Source organism: Pteronotus mesoamericanus, unplaced genomic scaffold (assembly GCF_021234165.1).
Source record: "Pteronotus mesoamericanus isolate MK-2021 breed Mesoamerican mustached bat unplaced genomic scaffold, CSHL_Meso_final scaffold_705, whole genome shotgun sequence".
Classification (NCBI taxonomy): Eukaryota; Metazoa; Chordata; class Mammalia; order Chiroptera; family Mormoopidae; genus Pteronotus; species Pteronotus mesoamericanus.
Genome location: NW_026555326.1, coordinates 14,325,763 through 14,350,191, shown reverse-complemented (window position 1 = coordinate 14,350,191; position 24,429 = coordinate 14,325,763). Strand labels below are relative to the sequence as shown.

General features: G+C 35.2%; 1 protein-coding gene across 4 annotated transcripts in view; it reads right to left on the bottom strand.

The window, feature by feature from the left end:
• ASH1L (ASH1 like histone lysine methyltransferase) overlaps window positions 1-24,429 on the bottom strand; it is a 220,978-nt gene that overhangs the window by 43,182 nt on the left and 153,367 nt on the right. For all 4 annotated transcript variants that reach the window (XM_054563173.1, XM_054563170.1, XM_054563171.1 and 1 more), the window contains 4 exons: window positions 18,099-18,193; window positions 7,125-7,198; window positions 5,531-5,576; window positions 5,308-5,416 (listed from right to left, as the gene is read on the bottom strand). In XM_054563173.1, the coding sequence (XP_054419148.1) occupies window positions 5,308-5,416; window positions 5,531-5,576; window positions 7,125-7,198; window positions 18,099-18,193 (324 nt within the window). The remainder of the gene's footprint in view (window positions 1-5,307; window positions 5,417-5,530; window positions 5,577-7,124; window positions 7,199-18,098; window positions 18,194-24,429) is intronic.

Sequence of the window (24,429 nt, the reverse complement as noted above, 5' to 3'; positions counted from 1 at the left end):
AAGAAAGCTCCTACTTTTTGTGACAACATAGATGTAACTGGAAAATATTAGGCCAATAAGCAGTCAGTGAAAGACTAATACCAAATGATTTCACCTATAAGTGGAATCTACTCAACAAGATAAACTAACAAACAAAATAAACCACAGGCAATGAAACATGGAGCATACTGAAAGTGACCAGAAGGGATGGGGAAGGAGGACAACAGCAGAAAGAAAGAGAAGGGGCTAAACAAAAGATATGTATGAATGTTCCATGGACATGGACAACAGAGTGGGAACTGACTGTGGGAGAGGGGGTTGTGGGGGATGGGTGGAAGAGGGCAAAGGGGGAAAAATTGAGACAACTGTAATAGAATAAACATGATTTAAAAAAATAAAATAATAAAATAAAATACAAAAAGAAATATTTGCATTGTATATGACTAGGTGAACCTATAATCTGGAGTGAATAAACAAGAAGAAAATTCTGAACACAGTAGACTGAAGTTGTTATGCATGTCCTCTTACTGTTTTCCTTTTTAAACTCTAAATCTTTAGTAGAAGCCATTTCATGTTGTTGTATAGTTTGGAATCCCAGTAAGGCTATTTTTAGCATGAGCAAGGGAGGACCAAAAATATAATGGTAAATCAAAATATCACAGTATGTTTATAATCATAACTTACAAATCCTGTAAAGAAAGTATCTAAAACTTTACAATTAGAAGTACTTTCAGAGTCATTTGATTTATTCTTCAAAAAAATTATTATCCTTATCTAAAGGGCATCAACTTAAGACAATCAACTTAACTTGTGAAAAAACACTGCCTTATTGTCAAATTCAACACTTTTATTCTTTCTCTTGCTGACTTCTTTACTGCAAGAACACAGCACCTGAAAATGTAAGCCCTCTTTTTGTGGGTTTTCTTGATATTTTTATGATGATGGATTTCCCACTTCTCTAGTAACAATTCCTGTCTTTTTATTTATATAGAAAGCCTTTTTTTTCCCAGTCTATCTTCAATGGCATATTCCTTTATCATATTTTCTTTAGGAGATTCATTTATTTTCATGGTTTCAATTATAATTCCCTGTTCATAATATCCCATACCTGTATTTTCATCATCCTTCATAACACATGCAACAACAGTTTAGGTGGATAAAAGAACTAAAATATAAATGTAACACAGTGTTGAGAGAAAAAAAGAGTTCAATTTTTAAAGTTTTGCCACAGCCCTGGCCAGGCAGCTCAGTTATAGTTATAGGATCATCCCAATACACCAAGGTTGCAGGTTTGATCCCCAGGCAGGGCACATATAAGAATCAACCAATGAATGCATAAATAAGTGGAACAACAAATTACTGTTTCTCTCTCTCTCTCTCACCCTTCCTCTCTCTCACAAATTGATTAAAAAATAATAAAAAGTATAAAAAAAAGATTAAAAAATTTCTGCCACAGAGCAATCATTCAGAGTTTTCTAAAAATTGGTGGTTTCTAGAGTTGAAGGCATTGAAATACATTCCATTTGCTTTGATAAATAACCAAGATAAGCCCTTTAGTTATATAAAGCATAAAGCATTTTTATGTTTATAGAAACATAAAATGTTTCTATACATTTTTCCTAAAAAACAAAACTGTAAATTTACCAAACTCTGAAAGTAGATAGAGCAAAACAAGCCACGATGTGAAGACTTTGATTTAGCAATATAAATTGTCATTATCTTTAGTCAGATGATGTCCTTGAAAACGACATTAGAGTATTTTTCCCTTCAGAATATAGATCTAGACTGGAAAGCTCTTTCCCTCACGTGGTGAGATTTAAGATTAAACAGTCATTGGGAAATTTACTAGTATGACTGAAGTAACTAACTATGGAGGTCAGGCCATTCCCTGTGAATGGTGATAAGTTTTTATTTAAATAGAATGAATATTCGCACCATGAATCGTGCCAGGTTAGTGAGGGTAGAGGATCATCCCTACTTTTTGGCACCAAGAATTTGGGGACCTAGGTCTCTTTTGGAGCAAAAGGCTTCTAGAGATTTTTACTGTTGAGTAAGTGGAAATGAACTGCACTCAACAAAGGAACACAGACAGACAGGATCTATCAGGGAGTTAGACAGGAACCCTGATGTTAACTTTTGGGCCTGTGGACTCTGAGAAAAATCAGTGCAGGTGGTACTATTAGTGTCATTAGAGAATATACGTTTATATTCTCTAAGTGTTCAGTTTTCTTATACAGCATGCATTCTTGTGTAGAGCTAAGAGAGTGGGCTCTGTACATGCTGTAAGGAAATAGGTATAGGGTTAAAAATAAAAAGCACATTGAAATGAATTACAAGGCTTTGCTCTAGGAGATGAAGAATGTTCTGGAGCAGTAAAAGGTTTGATATGATTGTTTTACAAAAACAAGAATCCACCAGGGAAGATTTGTAAAACTTATAAACACTATTGGTGATTCCTAGAAACTGTTTGGGAGAGAGGATGACAAGTTTTCAAAGTATTTATCTGAAGTAATTGTAAAAACCTATTACTTGTTTCAAAAAATAGTCCTGAATCAAGTTTTCCTTGATTTACTTGCAAGTGAGTACAATTCTACATGAGTCTTACATAGATATCAAAGTGGGTCCTGCAGATCCTTTAACTTTCACCCTCAAATATTTATAGAATCTTGAAAACAAGAAACAAGAAAGACAAAGCTGCACTGTTTTTAAATAGTTCCATTTAACTGAATTTTTATATGCATTACTTTTAAATATGTAACAAAGCATCTACTGAATAACATATTTTAATTTTTATTAGGTATTTATGCATATATCACATTTATTATACAACACTCATTGGATGCATGACTATGTAGTGATCATATTTTCATGATATAAAATTGGCAGCATTGTATTTGAATGTTTGTTTTTCCTTGCTTAGGATTTTTTTGTTTTTTTAAAGAAAGCCAATACAACAGGAAGGATAAATGCAACACACATACTAACTAAAATGTTATAAGACAATGAATGTAATTATATAAAGATAAATATATAGATTTCAATTTTTAAGTGATTAAAAGATGCATACAATAAGCAGTGTGGTATAGTGAGAACATGGCTTTCTCTGAATAACACAAAAGTGGGTTCAAGATCTGCCTTTGTCACTTAAGTGTTGTGTAATGTGGAGAAATTTACTATCCAAATTCTGGGTTCCTTCATCTACAAAATGTAAAACTATCACCTACTTGATGGGACTATTTGAGAAAGACAGGAACTAGCCAATGAAACAGCAGCTAAATTATGATAATTTTATAGACAATAAAGTATCATATATTAAAAAAACACAGTAAAACCAAACAAAAAACACAGTCATATCATCATCTAAAGAAAGGTACATTTAAACAACCTTTAAGGACATATAACACTCCCAAGTATTAAAACAATCAAGTTAGATGTCAATTCCTAAATAAGGTGGAACTATGGAGAAATAAGTATATTGATATCCTTCATTTTGGTGATACCAAAAATAATAAATAGTATGTGTAATAGGAATTATATAACATGTTGTTCATACAGTTCGTACAGGTATTTCTTTTTCTGAGAATGCACATACTCCAAGGGTTAAAAAAAGGCATCTACACAAAAATTTCACAGTAGTGCCATTTTTAGTAACAAAATATTTGGAAATAACTTGAGTGATGAACAACATGAAACTGGCAAACTTTGGCATATCAAACTAATGGAAGATAATAAAGCTCCTAAAAATGATGAAACTGTACACTATACTGATACTTAAAAATGTATATATAATGTATTTGTGTGAAAAAAATAAGTGCACAAAACATAGATTATCTATGCCACCAGCTATTACTATGTAAAACTGTACATATGTACAAGATATAAATTTACAGTGATGTAGATAAGGTACAATTTCCCAGCAGGCATACTGAAGCATGAGGTACTGAAACACTGATTCCCATAGCCATGAGTACTGTTGACTAGAAACCAAGAAAGCAGCTGCCTTTGTTAGGAAAACTATATAGAACAGGAAGTATTTTTGTTAAAGATTTTAATTATTTATTTCAGAGAGAGGGGCAAGGAGGGAGAAAGAGAGAGAGAGAGAAACATCAATGTGTGGTTGCCTCTTGTGCACCCCCAACTGGAGGACTGGCCTGTAACCCAGGTATGTGCCCTGATAGGGAAATGAACCAGCAACCATTTGATTTGCAGGCCTGTACTCAATCCTCTGAGGCATACCAGCCAGGGCTTGAATAGGAGGTATTAATATGAACGTTGCTGTTGTTTGTTTGTTTTTTTTGCTATAAATTGGCTTATGTTACTAAATCCACCAAACTCTATTTTCACTCCTTTGACTCTATTAGACATTTCCTTTTGAAATCTCATTGTCATTTTAAATTCAATCGTCCAAAATAAAAGTTGTAATTTTTTTCTTCAAACCAGTCAGATTCTACACTTTCTATTACTGACACTAGACTTACCATCTCTCGTTGGTATCACTGACTCAATTCTCATGTGTATCTGCTATATGCTAATGGTTAGTTAACCCACTCTCCCATTCCTCCAAATATACTATGCCATTCTTCTTTCTTACTATCAGCATGCTACTCTACTTCCTTATTATGGCTACCATATATTGAGACCTAGGAAGGTCTCTAGAATTGTGCTTAATAGTTTATGAACATTGCCCCATACAATCTACAAATCCTCCATGAAAATGTATTATTTTTATTAGAGGGGTTAAGTAACTTTTCTCAGGCCTCAAAAATAGTAAGAGGATTTAAACCTGGGTAATGTAAGATTCTTTTACTGTTACTCTGTTCATCCTATGTATGAGCTGAATGTTTATGTGTCCCCAAAATTCATAACTGAATCCTTTGCTCCAGTGTGATGGTATTTGGAAGTAGTGCCTTTGGGAGGAAAATAGATTTATATTAGGTCATGAGTGTGGGAACCTCATGATGGGATTTGTGCCCCTGTAAGAAGGCATTCATTGCCCATGAGCATGCACTGAGGAAAGGCCATGTAAGCACGCAGGGAGAGGGCAGTCATCTATATACCAGGAAGAGGGTCCTCACCAGACACTGAATCTACTGGCATCTTAACCTTGGACTCCACAGCCTCCTAAACTGTGGAAAATAAATTTCTGTTTTTAAGCTACTCAGTCTACAATATTTTGTTATAGCAGCCTGACCAAACAAAACAGCCCATAAATTATGTTTTCTATATCTCTGTGTAACTTCCTGAGGAAAAGTCAGAGAGTCTATTTAACTGAAGTATCTTATAGATCTTAAAGCCTATCGTTTTAGATTAATCAGTTCAATACTGTACCTATTGAGGCAGTCATCCACACAGCCCTTCCTGGTATCATCATCTGGTTTCTTACAGTTACAGGTGGTAGCCTCGTAACCAGAAAGGGGTTTGACATCAACGTAGACATCTTGAAAGAAGACAGTAAAGAATAGTTTGTGAACATACAGGATAATTTTTTAAGTGCCAGACTAAGGAACACTGATGGTATGGAGGCAGAAAAAATAGCTCCCAAGTTACTCACTTGAACGGATTTTTTTATATAGTGGGACATCTGGCTTTTTGTATAGCTAGAAAAAAAGAAAAAAGAAAAATCTTGATATAGCATTTAACTTCAAATGCCAGACAGCAGCATTAATCACTAAAATACAGGAAATTGTCCACGTGCTCTGCCCATATGGAAATATTTACAAGACTGTCTGGGCTGGATATACATTTGAGGAAAGCTCTTGGTGGGATCTCTTTTTACTCCAAAATAAAAGGTGACTTACTAAATCAGGGTAAAAGAGAACTAGATTCAACAGAAGAGATATAAGTATAAAATGGTTTAAAAAAGTGCATCTTGAACAATATGTTTCCTTGGCACGTTGTTGGATAGAGTTAAATGAAAATCACGCTGTAGATTGAAGCTATTAATTTGGGTAAATTAAGATTCTATTTGCCGCTGTTAATAAAGAGAAAAACTTTCCTAGAGCTTGTTTGCATGATCTGGATAGATATATGAAATAAAAAAAGACAGAGTACCCTGGCCTTTTTAGGGTGGGTATTGTAGGAAAACACATTTCACATTTTAATTAGGCAGTTAATTTAGTGAATAAAGAGGATAGGGCAGGCAGGAAAATGGAGCTCTCACACTGTGATCAAGAATACATCAGAAAAAGAAAAAAAAAAAGAATGTATCAGAATAAAGGCAGTCAGTTGGGTAGTGTTTCACTACAGAGGGCAGTACCAAAAACCCCCCAAGAACTTGGCCTTAGAGAGTGTATTAATTTGTAAGAATAATCCCACCACTATTTTTCAGTGGGTATAGTCAAAGCACTGTCTCTCCTCCAATGTTATAAACTCTCTGAGACAAATACTTAACGTTGTGCTCCTCTCAGAATTCAAGAAAGTAGAAGAGAATGCAGAGGGAAATGGAAATGTCCATTGCTTTTGGCTTTCCAAAACTAAAACTTTGGTGGAATTTTGGCAAGACTCGGGAGCTTATTCACCTTGTTTGCATGACTGTTTTTATTTTCCAATGGTTATTCTCAGAATGAGTCTGAGGCCTATAGCTTAATACAAAAATTACTGGGGGAAACTTTTCAGTTAGAGAAGCAAGAGAGAAAAATATTAGCGCATTATTATTTTTAGTTCCCAATATATTTAAACATCTTTTAAAAGTACAAAAGTGTTAAACATTTTCCCTGTTTCCTTTGGTAGAAAAATTTCTTTTGTATGTGAAAAATAAATTCCAAACTTATGAGAAGAGGCCAACAAAAATAAAGCCTGAAATTTCTTAGTGCTGCTGGCAGTACATCAAAATTCTCCAGAGACCTGTATCAAACAGGATTCTTACAGAACAGAATCCATGATACCAAAATAAAAGTCCAGAGTAATAAAAGAAGGTTTTCCAGGGAAGTAGGAACTTACTGCTATTTTGAAGTAAGAGTAAAGGCAATTAGGTCATATTAAATATGGATGAAAATTCTTTTTTTTGTCTTTAGCCTTCACAGGGACACTTCTTTATATTTTCTAAAATGAGACTATAACAAGGAGGTAGATAAAAAGACTTGCATTCTCTCCCTGCCACACCTTATAATGTAAGAATGAAACCTGGTAAGATCAGCTCACTGTACCTGATTATGTTTCCATTGCCAAAGGATGTCATAGGGAAGCTGGAAGTCAATTCTCTTTTGCCTTAGATACTTTCCTGAAACAACAACAAAAAATACTATCAATTTCAACATTCATAGAAATGGTCAAAGCCACAACATCAAATATGTACTAACTAGAAAAATAAAAATTTAATTTTTAATTTTATGGATTTTTCCATCACTAATTTTTAACTTTATCTACTTTTTTCCATTATGCTATGCTAAAGATATATTTTAACAGTAGTCTATATAAAACAACTAATGTAGCAAATTTACTACCAAAAATACACAGGACATTATTGAAGCAAACAAAATACTAATTGTTTGGTTATAAAATTACTAATTAGAACATTTGGCACCTATTCTCCTTCATTACTGTACAAAATCTAAGGCTGGTTATAAAAAGGGGAAGTATAAGAGTTTTCAAAAATAGGAGTCCCTGAATTTAAATAACTCAATAGTGTTTATATAGTAATTCATGATTAACTTTTTTAAAATTAAAATACTATTACTTTTTAGGACTTCCAGTCAAGATGGTGACATGGGTAAACATGGCTCGCCCCTCGTATAATCACAGCAAAATTACAAGTAAAATATAGAACAATCATCACTTAGAACCATCAGAAAATCGAGCTGTATGGAAGTCCAACAACTAAGGAATTAAAGAAACCACATTCATCCAGATGCGTAGGAGGGAAGGAAGGGTGGAGATGGAGACACAGAACCTTGGAACCAGCTGGTCCCAAATCCACGTGTGGTGGATATAAAATGGAGGGATATCTTGGAAGTGAGGGATCCCACCCCCACACCAGACCAACCAGCCCAGGGTTCCAGTGTCAGCAAGGTAAGTCCCCATAACTTCTTGCTGTAAAAACCAGTGGGGGCTGGATTGGCAGAAAAAACTGCAGGATTCTCAGGTCTCCTTTCTTAAATGGCCTCGTGCCACACTTTGCACTTACTCAGAACTCACCCCCTCTGGGCTCCAGCACTGAGGCAGCAGCTTGAAGGGCACCAACGGCATATAGAGAGGAACTGAAGTGTCTGGCCATCAGGGCAAGAGCTGAGGGACAGCTACCTCCCAGACAGAACTGCAGATACCAGTCGTTGTACCTTTTTTGAGCCCTCTCAAACACAGAGCCACAGAGACACAGTGCCACGGCACCATATCTGAATCTCCACCAACCTGGCTCACACTGTAAGCCCTGCCCTGACAGTTACCTAAGGGTGGGTCCACTCCATCCAACTTACGGGCCCACCCACGCAACCCTCCCACCCTGGTAACAGTGGCTTTCCTACAAGAAGGGCTGAGCTAGGCGCAGGCTTCATACCTTCCCAAATCCACTCAACAGGCAACAGCTGAACCCCCAGTCCTGCTACCTCTTGCTCAGTGGCCCCAGACTCAGCAATAGCATCAGCCATCTGCATATCACTTTACAGCTTACACCAATGGACCCAAGACAGAACACAGGTGGAGACTGATCTTGGCCTCCACATCGCGGGGAAACCCAGGGCCTGCGCACCCAGGGGACAGTTACAGACCATGATGGAGCACCACCCAACCGCCTAGACAGCCACAGAGGAAGGTGTTTGCTGGCCAGAGGCCTATCAGTTAATGGCCAGGGTGAATTCTTCCCACTGACCTGCTGACAGCAATCAAGACTATAAGAGGATGGAGTACTTAGACCACAAGGAGGTCTGTATCCTCCTTGGGTACAGAGCTTGGGAGATAGGGGAGGCTGTACTAGTGGACCCTACAGGACACCTGCTGCATTAGGCTACACTACCAAGACACAGAGTTAAAGCAGCTCTACCTAATACATGGAAACAAACACAGGAAGGCTGACAAAATAAGGAGACAAAGAAATAGAGCCCAAATGAAAGAATATCTCAAAACTCCAAAAAAAGAGAACTAAACAAAATGGAGATAAGCAATCTATCAGATGCAGAGTTCAAAACACTGGTTATAAGGATACTCAAGGAACTCAGTGGGTCCTTCAACAGCATAAAAAAGACCCAGAAACAAATGAGGGATATACTAACTGAAATAAAGAATAATTTACAGGGAATCAACAGCAGAGTGGATGAAACCAAGAATCAAATCAATGACTTGGAATACAAGGAAGAAAAAGACACCCAATATTTAGAGCAAGAAGAAAAAGGAATCCAAAAAAATTGAGGATAGTGTAAGGAGCCTCTGGGACAACTTTAAACATTCAACATTTGTATCACAGGGATGCCAGAAAGAGAAGAGAAAGAATAAGAAACTGGAAACCTATTTGAAAAAATGAAAGAAAACTTCCCTAATTTTGTGAAGAAAAATAGACATGCAAGTCCAGGAAGTACAGAAAATCTCAAACAAGATGGATGTAAAGAGTACCACACCAAGACACATCTTAATTAAAATGCCAAAGGTTAAAGAGAGAATCTTAAAAGCAGCAAGAGAAAAACAGACAGTTACCTACAAAGGAGCTCCCGTAAGACCGTCAGCTGATTCCTTAAAAGAAGCTTTGCAGGCCAGAAGGGGCTGGCAAGAAGTATTCAAAATGATGAAAAGCAAGGACATATAGTATAGGTTACTCTATCTCACAAAGCTATCATTTAAAACTGAAAGGCAGATAAAGGGCTTCCCAGACAAGGTAAAATTAAAGGAGTTCATCATCACCAAACCATTATTATATGAAATGTTAAAGGGGCTTATTTAAGAAAAAGAAGAGCAAAACTGTGAACATTAAAATGACAATAAATACATAACTACCAACAACTGAATCTAAAAAACTAAGCAAACAAGCAGAACAGAAACAGAATCACAGATACAGAAAACATTAGGATGGTGGGGAAGGGGGTCTAGGGGAATGGGAGGGAAGTGAAAGGATTAAGAAGTGCAAATTGGTAGTTGCAGAATAGGTAGGGGGATGCTAAGAGCAAGTATAGGAAATTGAGTTGCCAAAGAACTTATATGCATGACCCATGAAAATGAACAAAGGAGGGGGTTCACCTGAGGGAGTGCAGGCTGCTGGGAGTGTGGGCTGCTGGGAGGAGGGGGACAAAGGGGAAAAAATTGGGACAACTGTAATAGCATAACCAAAAAATAACTAAATTAAAAAAAAAAACACTATTACTTAAAAAAAGATTTTATTTATTTATTTAATTTCAGACAGAGGGGAAGGGAGGAAGAAGGAGAAGGAAAGAAACATCAATGTGTGGTTGCTTCTCACATGGCTTCTACTGGGGAACTGGCCCACAACCCAGGCACGTGCCCTGACTGAGAATCGAACTGGTGGCCCTTTGGCTGGCAGGCTGGTCCTCAATCCACTGAGCCACACCAGCCAGGACAAAATATTATTACTTTTTAAAGCCAATTTCTAATCCCTTTTTCTACTGTAAAGAGGCCCCTTCAATTTCCTTGCTCTAAATGACTTTTTTTAAAGGTATTATTGTTCAATATTTTATTGCTCAGCCAAGAGAAAAGATGTAAAAGATTGCATATAATACACATTTATGGTTTAAAAGCAATTTCTCAAAAATGTAACAAACCTATACAGAGAAAATTTAAAAATTGTATCTTTCATTTAGTTGTGCCAAATCAATTTCCTGTACTGAGTAGAGAAAAACACATAACACAGCAACAACTATTCTCAAGTTAAAAAAATGTATAATGTGCCCTGGCTACTGTGGCTCAGTGGATTGAGTGCCGGCCTGTGACCCAAAGGGTTGCTGGTTTGATTCCCAGTCTAGGGTACATGCCTGGGTTGCTGGCCAGGTTCCTGGTGGGGGGTGTGCGAGAGGCAACCACTCATTGATGTTTCTCTCTTTCTCTTTCTCCCTTCCTTCCTCTCTCTAAAATGAAATTAATAAAAGCTTAGAAGAATAAAAATATATAATGTTTAATAGTCAACATCGTAAGTTAAATATTTTTAAAAGTACGTTATGAGTGCATTGCTGTTTTTCAATAAAGATTTTTACAAAATCTTTCTCTATCATAATAAAGTAGTTGATTGTTGTGCACTAAAATTTTGTTATTTTTGAACCCTGTTTCCTGAGATTTCTTGAGCTAAAAAAACATAAATGCAACCTGTCAACAGCACAAAATAGTATCAATAGCTCTTATGGTTCAGCATGTATTTACACATTTAAATAAGGCCTACATTTAAATAAATAAATTAGTAAAGTTGCTATAAAATAGTCTGTCCTACAGAAGTTAGGTACTCTGTGTTCAGTCCAAGAGTGAAAGGAAATAATGATGTACAATACAACTTCAAGGGCATGTAATGTCATGATGGAACTTGGCTTTAAATATTAAAATTGCTATATTTATGGAATCATGTTTTGTTGATCAATTTATTCCCTTTTAGATATCTTCAGTATTTCTTATCTGAAATTTGCTGAACTCATTATACTTACTTATAAAATATTTAGGAAAGGCTGAGGAAAGGATGATAGAACAGTGGGATAATCCCACTGGATATTTTGTGAGATCCCCTCCAACCTTCATATCTAGAATTCTTTGGAGAAGTAAGAAAGAATGTAGAAATCCCCTAATTAAAATAACAATAATAAAACAGTTCACTGGAGACAAACACAGAAAAGGCAAAATAGTAAACATGAGCCAAATAGTTGAATCTGTTACGCCAATTATAGGGAAGCCAATTTGAAGATGGTTTCTGTTGCTGCTGCTGTTGTTGTTGAGGAACAGCTGAGTGTCTCAGAGTGACACAAACAAGGGACAAGGAAGCCACAAGGCCCACAAATTCCTACTCACTTTTGCTTACCCCTAGGGAGTAACTGCTTGTGATGGCTGATTTTGTATGTTAACTTGATTAGGCCCAAATATTTGGTAAAACATTATTTTGAGTATGTGTGTGAGGGTGTTTCAGGATGACATTAAGGTTTGTTTTGGTAGATTGGGTAAAGCAGATTTGCCTTCCCTAATGTGGACAGGCCTCATCCAATTGCTTGAACGCCTGAAAAATAAAAAGAATAAGTGGGAAATTCTCCTGCCTGACTCAACTCAAAATATATTTCTGGCTCTTTCTGGAACTTAAGCCAGACAACATTCAGAATGGAACTTAGACCACTGGCTCTCCTAAGTCTCCAGTTTGCTGACTGCAAATCTTGGCACTTGTCAGCCTCCATAATCATGTGTGTTAATTCCCCATAATTCTCTTTATATAGAAGATATATTAAATATATATTACATAGTATACATTATACATATGATTTTTCCCCCCTGGAGAACCATAATACAGCATTCAAAACCAGGTGGTAGAAGCCTCATTCTGCACCTGACTGCACCATATTCTATACCTGACTGTGCAGTTATTCCCTCCTATGATGAAGGTAAGGGATTTACGGAGGTTCTTCAAAATATCTTCACTTTATATGACCCTATATGTGCAGACTCAGAACTCGTTATTTAGAATTCAAATGTAGTACTGGTGTTAATTAAGCATTGCTAAGTATGAATTGCACAAAATGATTTGAAATCCTATCGGGCATCTTGGTTTAGAGTCTGTGGTGGCCACATTGATTTCAATTGCAGAACCTGGAAAAGAGAAGGAATGTTTTCTACAGCATTTCTGAAAGATAATTGTCTACCTTCAATAGCTCCTTGAAAGGAGTCTTACTAACCCAAATGTCAGCCCCTTACATTGTGGGATATCTGTATTTTGTAGAAAGTTCTGTTAGTTAGGTAGCATACTGAGCCACTGTAACCAAGAAAGTAACACCAAATGATTTTTTTTTTTTAAATACAGGAAGATAACCCTTAATTGTAAGTCAAGCTGAAGAAAACTAGCAAAAAATTCTAGTTAAACATAGTGTAAATGACTTAATAATTTGCAAATAACATAGTATGAACTCTATTCATAGTCTAGGAGCAATATAGAGTATTTTTAAAAATTTTTTTTAAAAATGTAAATTTCAAGCAAAATGGATTTTTTTTCTCTCAAAGACTCTTGATTCACTTACAACAGGAAGATAACACTATTTGATTTTTCTTTTATATTCATTATTGTTTTTTAGTAGTTTCAGGTGTACAGCATAGTGGTCAGACAATCACATACTTTACAAAGTATTCCACCTGATTATTTTCAATACCCACCTGGCACCACACAAAATTATTACAATATTACTTACTATATTCCTTATGCTGTACTTTATATCTTATCATGTGATCCAGCAATTCTACTTCTGGGTATATAAATAAAAAAATCAAAAGCACCGTCTTCAAAAGAGAATAGTAAGTCAATGTTCATAGCAGCATTTTTCACAATTGCAAAAAGGTAGAATCATCAGCCCTGGCTGGCGTGGCTCAGTGGATTGAGAGCTGGTTCAATTCCCAGTCAGGGCACATGCCTGGGTTGCCGGCCAGGTCCCCAGTAAGGGGTGTGCAAGAGGTTCAAATCAATATTGAATAGAAAGTATACAGATTTTCCGTATTTTCCATGACCCTAAATATGCATTATCAACATCCTCCACCAGAGTGGTGCATTTGTTAACAACTGATGAACCTATATTGACGCATCACTGTCACTTAAAGTCCACAATTTACATTAGTGTTCACTCTTGGTGTTGCATATTCTATGATTTTAGAGAAATGTTTAATGTCATGTATCCATCATTACAGTATAATACAGAATAGTTTCACTGCTATGAACATCTTGCTTTTCCCATTCATCCCTCCCTGGATCCCAACCCCTTGCAACCACTGATTTTATTAATGTCTCCACAGTTTTGCCTTTTCCAGAATGTAGTACAGTTGAAATCACCCAGTATGTAGCATTTTCAGATTTCCCTCTCTCACTGAGTATTACTAATTTAAAGTTCCTCAATGTTTTTTCAAGGCTTAATAGCTCATTTCATTCTGGTGCTGAACAGTATTACATTCTCTGGATACACCACTGTGTATCCATTTATCTCCTAAAGGACATTTTGGTTGCTTCTGAGTTTTGGCAATTATGAATGAAGCTGCTACAAATATCTGCATGCAAGTTATTGCATAGACCCAAGTTTTCAACTTCTTTGGGTAAATACCAAAAGTGCAACTGTTGGATCATATGATAACAGTATGTTTGGGTTTTAAAATAATGCAATCAGTTTTTATGTACTAATTTTGTTTTCAGGAACCTTGCTTATAGCCTTTTGTGTGTCTCTTTGGATCTTCTACATACATGATCATGCCATATGCAAACAGAAACAGGTTTAGTTCTTTTTTGATCATATAACTTTTATTCATCTTCCTGTCTTACTGAACTGGCTAGAACATCCAAAATAATGCTGAAGAGAGGTAGTGAGAGTGAACATTTTTATTTTCTTCCTAATTTTAAGAGGAAGCATTCAATATTTCACTGTTAAGTATGATGTTAACTGCAGATGCCTTTTGTAAGATTAAGAAAATTCCTTTCTAGTTTTAATAGTCTTTTTTTCCCCCTATATGTTCCTAAAGAACTTTTCTATTAGTTGTTTTGTTTCCCTCAAATTTTTGTCAGGTTTTGTATCAGGGTTATACTAGCCTCATAAAATAAGTTCGGGAATATTTCTCTCTTATTTTCTGAAAGTGTTTAAGATTGGTGTTAGTTCTTTTTCAAGTAAGTAACAGAGTTATCAAGGGAAATCATTTAGTTCTAGAATTTTTATGTGAAGGATTTGGTAAGGAATACAATTTATTTAAATAACATAGGGTATTCAGATGTTCTGTTTCTTTTTTTAAAAAAGATTTTATTTACTTGCTTTTAGAGAGAGTGGGAGGGAGGAAGAAAGAGGAGAGAAACATCAGTGTACGGGGGATACATCAACTGGTTGCCTCTCACACACCCCTAACCTGGTACTTGGCCTGCAACCCAGGCATGTGTCCTACCTGGGAATCAGGCGACCTTTCGATTCGCAGGCTGCCACTCAATCCACTGAGCCATACCAGCCAGAGCTTCTATTTCATCTTACATCAGTTTTAAGCTGTATTTTTAAAGGAATCTGTCCACTTTATATATTTATTGTTCAATGTCTTGGCATAAAGTTATTCAGTATATTCCCTTATTAGCCTCTTACTGACAGGAGGACCTATTGCATGGACACTGGTAATTTGTGTTATCTCTTATTTTTCTCTTGATCAGTGCAGCTAGAGGTTATGAATTTTGTTGCTCTTTTCAAAGCTCTGTTTAATGTTTTATTGATTGCTATTCTTTATTATTTCATTCTTTCTACTTATACCTCAGTTTTGTAGAAATGAGTGGGATGGCTTTGCTCTTCTCACTGACATTGAGTATTTGACTACAGTAAGTCAAGGAGAAGGGGTATTCACTCTGTATTAAGTTCAAAATAAGTATCACTTAATCCTCACAACTCAGCCTGAAAGCAGTCTCAATATATACATAAAAATGCTGAGATGTGGAGTAGGCATATATCCAATTATTGCAGAACCATTTGTTGAAAATATCATACTTTCCTCATTGAACCATTGTGGCAATCTTATCAAAAATCAGTTTATCATAAATTTAAGGGTATAATACACATTTTGATAAATAAGTATATCATAAAAAGTAAAGTTTTATTTAAAATATTTTTATAATGAAATAAAGAAAACTGAGGTCATTAAACATTTAAAAATAAATATACTTTCCATTAATTGAATCTGACCCCATCACTGGTATAATGCATTTAATTTTGTTTAAATAACTAATATGGCAAAGATAGAGATAAACACAGGTCTGGTTGACTCAAAGTCATGTCTTTATTTACATGATACTGTAAGTGATACGTTTAAAACAACTGAGTGGCAACTCTCCCTATCCTATCATAAACAATTATTTGAAAAACAAAATAGCACTGCCCAGAAAAATAATTCTATCCTGTAACAGTCTAATTTAAAGTCCTGTTTTACAGGAAAAAGAGACATTATTTGGATAAGTTTTTCCATTATTTATTCACTTCGTAAACCACTGAGTACAAATTAGTCTTAGTGAGAGCTAATGTGAGGATGCAGAGATAAAAATCTTTATTTAAATTAAGGAATTTCCATTCTGGATCTCTTAACCACTATTAATGCCAGAGACATTGCAGAAATATTAGTCTATCATTATTCTTCCCTTTTCCTTTGGAATTAACTGACCCCTACATTCATCCAAGATCTAAGCCAATTTACCAAAAAGGACAAAACCAGCAAGACTAAAATGGTTGTGTTTTCCTTTAAACAGGACTTTTAAATTACTTCTTATTTTCAAAGACTATTTATCATTAGCAGGTTCTAGGACACAGCTAAATCTAAGAATCTGCTTCTACTGCTATGATGTCACTATCCTAAACAAAAGGTTCTTTCAAGAAACTTTTGGCAATACGCCTATAGAATATGAAACTTAACTCTTATCTTCATTAAGTAAGCACTGACATAGTTACTTAACTGAGAATTAAGCCTTGTAACTCTATATTGTAGTTATACCATTGTCCAGTCACTCAATACAGAGTGACTAATCTTTATTGCAAAACTCATCTAAACTTGGTGCTTCAAATATCTTCCTGGTGCTAGGTCCTCTAGGCAGAAAAACGGGGTTAGATAACCATAATCCAGGAAAGAGCTCCAGAGTCATAGTTGAAGAGAACACTATAAAGCATAGGGTATACTGTACAAGTAAGTTGTTCTTGAGAAAAAATTGTCATCTCTATTCAGCAATTTAATTTCTCCTCTTTTTCTTTCATTTATACAACAAACAACTGTTAAACTTCTGTTATGTATTAGGCACTGGGAAATAAAAGGAGAATAAGAAAGACAAATGATGCTGTACTCCTGGAGCTTATAATATAATGTAGGAGACAGATAACAAATGAGTAAACAAATACAGTAATTATAGATTATAAAAAGAAAAACAGGGTCCTTTGATATAAAATAAAGGGAGGGACCTTTGGTGGGACAATCAGGAAAACAATCAGTTTTCAAGAAAATGATATTTAGGCTGATACTGACATTAAGTTCATCCTTAAAGGATGAGAGGAAAGCAATCATGAGAAGAATTTGAAGAAGAGATTTCCAGGCAAGAGGAATAACAAGCATAACAATTCCACGGTGGAAAAGAGCTTGGTATGTTCTAGGATTTTAAAGAAGACCAGAATGACAATAAGGCTAATAAGGAGAAGACAGGAATAGAAATATGGGGAATAATGGGTAGTCAGGGACCAGATCATTCTTAAAAGTCAGAATAAGGGGTTTGTAGTTTACTCCAATGGTAAGCTACTGAACAGTTTGATCTGTTTAAATTATAAAATAATTTCTCTTCTTACTGTGAGGAGAGTGGATTAGAATGGAAGTGGCCAGATTTGTTAGAAGGTTACTGCATATTGCAGTAGTCCAACCAAAAGGTAATAGTGGTTTGTTTGGACTTGAGTGATGGCAATGGAATTTGGAAAGAGTAGGATATATTTGAAGGATGGAAATAATAAAACTTGGAGATGAACTGGTAAGGTGTTGGAAAAAAACAGAAGGAATTGAGACTAGAAGATATTATTACTCAAATGCTAAGCAAAATCTTGACATTTTCTCCTCCCTCAATCCCGTCCAAAAGAAAGATAAATTTTGCTCAGTTTTCAAGCAGATAAATGATCAGGAGAAGCAGCAGGCCTTCTTACTTTGATTATTATATATCCATATATCATCTCACTTCCTTTGGACATGGAAAACACATGAAACTGAGCTGATGAATAGTTGGGCTTTCCTAGATGACTACTTAGGGAATGAAATGCCATAGATAAACTGTTGTTTATTGAAACTCCAGTGAGTAAGATTTATGTCATTTCTGACTCCTAGACAGCAAAGAGTTTGCAGAATTCTTCAGAGTAAGTATAAATTAAATGGTAGAGAAATGAGCTTGACCCCACTGGAAATACATAAACAACGAGAAAGCAAGAGCATTTCACCCAAACTCAGGAAATACCATTTTTTCTCAGAAACATATTGTGTATACTGATACTCACCAACATGAATGGGGGCTGGGAATAACCCATATTCATGCTCTCCTGGAGAGTATTCCAGCTTCTCTTTCTTTAATTGAATCAATCGGCTCTTTGGGCTATGATTGAAAAAAAAACACACACACACAGTCAGAGGCAATAACATTTTTTCCTGTGGTTATATGTAGAAAACAGATTATTCTATCAACAGTATTTTTTTTAAAGATTTTATTTTTAGAGAGAAGGGAAGGGAGGGAGAAAGAGAGGGTGAGACACATATATCAGTTGCCTCTTAGACGGGACCTGGCTTGCAATCCAGGCATGTGCCCTGACAGGGAATTGAACCAGCAACCTTTTGGGTCACAGGCTGGCACACAATCCATTGAGCCACACCACCCAGGGCAAAGTATTTGTTTTAACAATGGCTTAAGTCTTTTTTTTTTTTTTAAAGATTTTATTTATTTATTTTTAGAGAGGGGGAAGGAAGAGAGGGAGAGAAACATCAATGTGTTGTTGCCTCTCTCACAACCCCAACTGGGGACCGGGTTGCAACCCAGGCAGGTGCCCTGACAGGGAATCGAACTGGCAACCCTTTGGTTCACAGGCCGATGTTCAGTCCACTGAGCCACACCAGCCATGGCCAACGGCGTAAGTCTTAACTGCATATTTTTTAGGGCATAGATACAAAGTACTTTCATATATTTTTAAAATATCTATTTCTGGAATAGCCTTTTAGGAATTATAAATAAGAAAGAGTTTTGTTAGCATTCCCCAATAGTTTTGCAAAAGAAACCTCAATTTCAGATCTGACCATAATGATTACCTTGTATTTTGTTAACAATTTATAGTTTATATAGTTTATAAATATGTGAAAATAATTTCACATATTATCATTTATATTAATCCTGTGAAGTAGGTAAGAGAAAATGTTAACTCTAGTTTACAGATTTGAAAATAGATGCTTTATGAGATTAGGTGACTTGCCTTAATTTTACTAACTGATAAGGAGATTCAAAATGAAAAACTCAGTTTCTTGCTCAACTCCTTTTTATTACTATTCTCTTTATTTTAGTCCATGATGTTCCTATAGGCTTGCCTCTTTTACTCACCTTATTGGTTTGTGTTCCTAATGTTTGGTATGAGATTAATCTAAAAAGATTTCGCAAATATGTAACAGGAAGGGGAAAAAAGGGGGGGAGGAAAGAAAAAAGGGCTCCAGGAGAGCCTCATTTAGTCTACTATGATTTTATTTTGGCTTAAAGTTCCAATAAATAAAGCAAGGCTGATTTTTTTTCTTTATGAATGACAACATACTGCCTTTTAAAGATGCTAAACGACAAGTCTACTATATAACAAGTAGATAAACTAATATACATTTTGCAAATGAGAAAATTGAGGCCCAAAGAAGTAAGTTATTTACAGACCCTGAAGTTCTGAAATTTAAAGACTAGTTCTTTCTAGTGGATCATTCGTTTGTCTACTCAAAAGTTACTGAGCCCTCATTAAGTCAAGATCCTCTACCAAGTACTAAGAAACAGTGGTGAATGATATTTTACATTTTACTTCAATAGATAGATAAGGAAATAAGAAAAACTAAGAAACCAGGAAAAAAAAAATCAGAAAATATTAACTGCTAGGAAAACAAAATGTGATGAATAAAGAATAATATGTAAATGGTTTTCTAAGGACATGACATTAAGCTAAGCTGTAAATATTCCTGAGATGTCAGTCATGAGAGGGTCTGGGAAGTAGAGAAAGATCAGGCAGAAGAATTAGCTGGTATAAGATAAGATCAAAGTCGGAATGAGGCTGGAAAATTAAAAAAAATGAAAGGTGGCTGAAGTAGTCCAGATGGGGTCAGAAATGAAGTCAGTAATGTTTTTTAAAGCAGTGGTAGGAGTTTGGATAACAGTTACAAAGGAGGAAAGGTAAGATGCTAGATTGTTCAACTTACATCTAAATTTCTCATTTAAAAATACTTACCCAAAATAATGACTGTGAACAGAAGATGAATTTTTAAAGGTAAGTAAAAAGTATTTTTCTTTATCATCAAAGTAAAAAGTGTAGATCAAGAAAACTACTATGTTTAGAACCAAGCACTCTTTATGAAAGAAAACTTGATATGTACTTTCTTAGGTTCAAGATTTACAGAAATTGATTAGAGAATATAAAAGTTTTAGTTTAGCTAAAACAGAAATGGAGGCGAAGCAGACGTTTTAGAGTAAGCAAGTGCATAACGGACAGTAATCAGGAATGAAAATACTTGGCACTCTGAAGTGAACAAACATACAATACCACAAAGCAAACAGAGAAACAAACCAACCAACCAGGGTAACGTGTAGAGTTCTAGTCCCCAAAATAAACGAAACCTTGAATACATCCCCTCCATCACTGCTGGCTTCCTAAAAAAAACAATTTTATCCTTGACTTTCCAAAACTGATTGCTAAAATACTTGACACCATTATGGATATGATAATCATGTCAAAAATTGTTCCTTAGTTCTTGGACAAGTCTGATTTTGGTTCTAATTTAGGCATGGCTGCTTAGTTTTCAGTTAGTGATGACAGGGACTCTCACTTTTTTAAATACTCTGTTTCACATGAGCTCTGTGAGGCAGCAGATTAGGAGAAAGAATTAGGTTGTCTTTATCAGTTTGTTTTGCAGAGCCTGAACACTCCTAGCATTTTCTGTGATATTCATTTCTTTGTATGCCACTGTTAGTTCAAACCACTCAGGAGAAAAATCTTTTTATCTGTAGGAATGAAGAGTAGCCACTTCAGATATAAAATCGCCATAACTTAGAGTAAATGAAACGGTAAGTTTTTGTGATGTGTTTACTTTTGACCTGTGGTTAGGTTGCAAAAAATGAGACTACTAGTTCTATGTATGTGGATGTGAATAAAAAGCCCCTCTGCTTTTCTTATCAAAAAAAATGGCAATCTGCCTTTTATAATGTTCTATTTATAAATTTAACCCATTCGGTATTTGTGGCCAGCCTTCCCTTTCCTTGGTAGATTAATTTCACTAATTTTGCATTTGGATGCAATATCTAATTTAGATAGGAAAATCCACCATCAAATGAGAGAAACAGTATAAAAATATCTAAGAAAAAATATAAAAAAGCTAGGGTTTCTAATAATCATTGTTAAGTGCTACTAAGTTTATTTTAAATATTATCTATAATTATTTCTTGGCTTTAGGTATTTTTCACGTTATTTTCAAATTTTGTCACCTCTAACCTAGTCCCCAATCTCAAAATAAAATTATTAAGATGTCTTCTATTCTTACACTATATACAGGAATAAACTCAGAATGGATTAAAGGCTTAAATGTAAGACTTGAAACCATAAAATTCCTAGAAGAAAATTTAGGCAGTAAAATCTCAGACATTTCTAGTAGTAACAGTTTTTCTGATATATTTCTGTAGGCAAGGGAAATAAAAGAAAAATAAAAAAAATGGGACTACATCAAACTAAAGTTTTTGCACAGCAAAATAAACCATCAACAAAATAAAAAGACAACCCATTGAATAGGAGAATATATTTGCCAATAATACATCTAATAAAGGATTAATATCCAAAATCTGTAAAAAAACGTGTAACAACTCAACACTAAAAAACCAAACAATCCAATTAAAAAATGGGCAAATGACCTGAACAGCTATTTCTCCAAGGAGGACATACAGATGGTCAATAGACATATGAAAAGATGCTCAACATCACTAATCATCAGAGAAATGCAAATTAAAACCACCATGAGATATCACCTCACACCTGTCAAAATGGCTATCACCAATAAAAAAACAAACAAGTGTTGTCAAGGATATGGAGAAAAGGGAACCCACGTGCACTATTATTGGGAATGCAGATTGGTGCAGTCACTGTGGGAAAAACGTATGAAGGTTTCTCAAAAATTTAAAAATGGAACTGCCTATGACCCAGTTATTCAATTTCTGGGTATATATCTGAAAAACCCTAAACACTAATTTCAAAAGAATATATGTGCCCCTATATTCACTGCAGCATGACCTACAATAGCCAAGTTATGGAAGCAACCCAAGTGCCCACAAACAGATGAATGGATGAGAAAGTAGTGGTACATATATACAATGGAATATTATTAAGCCACAAAAAAAGAGTAAAACCCGACCATTTGCTAGAGCATGGATAGACCTAGAGGGTTTATACTGAGTGAAATAAGTCAGTCAGAGTAAGACAAATACCATATGATTTTGCTTATATGTGGAATCTAAAGAACAATAGAAACAAACAAACAAAACAGAAACAGACTCAAAAAGAACAGACTGTTGGTTGCCAGAGGGGGACTGGGTGAAAAAGGTGAAGGAATTGAGAAGTACAGATCTGTAGCTACAAAACAGTCATGGAGATGTAAAGTGCAGCATAGGAAATATAGTCAATAAAATAGTAATAACTATGTATGGAGCCAGTTTGGTACTCGAGTATCAGGGGGAACACTTTGTAAAGTATATGATTGTCTAACTACTCTGCTGTACACCTTAAATTAATACAAAATAATCTTGAATGTAAACTATATTTGAAAAAAACTTTTTTTTAAAAAAAGATGTCTTCTATACTCAAACTATCTTTAAAGTTTACTAGAAGCTGCTGGGTCAAGCCAAGGGCTTGCTCCCACACCTTATACAATAGGGAATGAGGGGATTTCTGGCAGATTCCAGATTTTAATGCTCATATCACTATTCTAACAACTGTTCTGTTTGTCAAACACACAATATGAGATTTTGCAAATCAAAAAGATCAAGTTCTTTAGGTTAATTAAAAACTTAAATATTTGCCTTGGCAGGTGTGGCTCAGTTGGTTGGAATGTTTTCCCATAAACAAAAGGGCAGTGGGTTTGACTCCCAGTTGGGGCACATGACTGGGTTGCAGGTATGAGAGGCAATCAATCAATGTTTCTTTTTCACACGGATGTTCCTCTTCTTTCGCTCCCTTATGGTCTCTCTAGAATCAATAAGCATGTTCTCAGGAGAGGATTAAAAAAATTTAAGTAATATTTTATAAATGTAAATATGTTCTACCTATTGTGTACTTTTAAGGGTGGAGAAAAGTGTATTAATGTTCTTATACCAGCCTGGAACAACTGTCAAAATTTCATCCTCTTTATCAATGATATTTTTACCTAGGCTTGATTACCCTTATCAGTTGGTGAGAATCATAACATACATTTTATTGGATGTGTTAAGAGAGTCTGGAGAATTGTCAGTGTCTTTAATTTCCATAATATATCTTCATTCTCTGAGCTAACTTGTGGTTGAATCTTTATGAATGATTTAAAAATGATTCCACTTCCATTCATATGATGTTATTAATAATTATAATAGTTTAATGAATGCCATTTACTCTTATCATTTAAAGGTGGTTTCTGATTTTTATCATACGATTGCCTAAAAGCCAAAGCTATAAGCAAAAACTGAGACTACCAGAAGAAACATCAAGATGGCCTCAGTAAATAACTGCAGCAGTTATTTTTGACTAGTGATACTACTTGGAATAGATACATGGGTACAGATTTCCCTGTATTAGCTGACAGCCTCACCTCAAACAGACACCTGACAGACTGTAAAAAGGGACAAAGTTCCAATTTCCCAGACATTTTAAGCCAGAAAAATGACTTTGTGTAAGTAGGACTGCTTAACTGAAGACCAGTAAATTAAAAATTAGCTATTACTGAATAAACATATTCAACTGTGGTAAATATTGTTTTAAATAAACGTATGGTAAAGACCTTTTGTTTCATCTTAATCCTTCTATAATTCTTCAAGTTTAAAGGCTATACTTGTACAAGTTGGAATAAAACACCTTTAACTGGTATATTATTCCAAATGCCTTAAGTTTAGGAAAAATATCCTGTAAAAGTTCTTAATACAGATTATAAGCCTACAGGAAAACTTAATAAAACTTCTGTTAAATAAAAGGTACACATTAGCTGGCCTACCTAGAAAATTATTCAGAATATTATATATAATGTAAAGTGCTTTTTATGTTCTTTGGAGAAACAGCCCAGTTTTCCCCTTAACTTCTGATACTTGTGGTCATCAAATGTTTGGACGTTTTCCACCACCAAGCAATTCTCTGTGACACCATCTGGATGTCCTAGAACTTAACTCAATTCTAACACTATCTGTAGATAGTGTCAGATCTTACAGGATAAGGGCTCAGTCCCATAGGACTATCCCCACCCTACTTTAGATACAAATCACAAGTAGTAGGTCCCCAGATTACCCATAACATGTGTTGAATTTGGCTAAAAATCAGAGGTTCCTATGATCCCCTCCCTCAAGTTTGATTAATTGCTAGAGTAGTTCACAAAACTCAA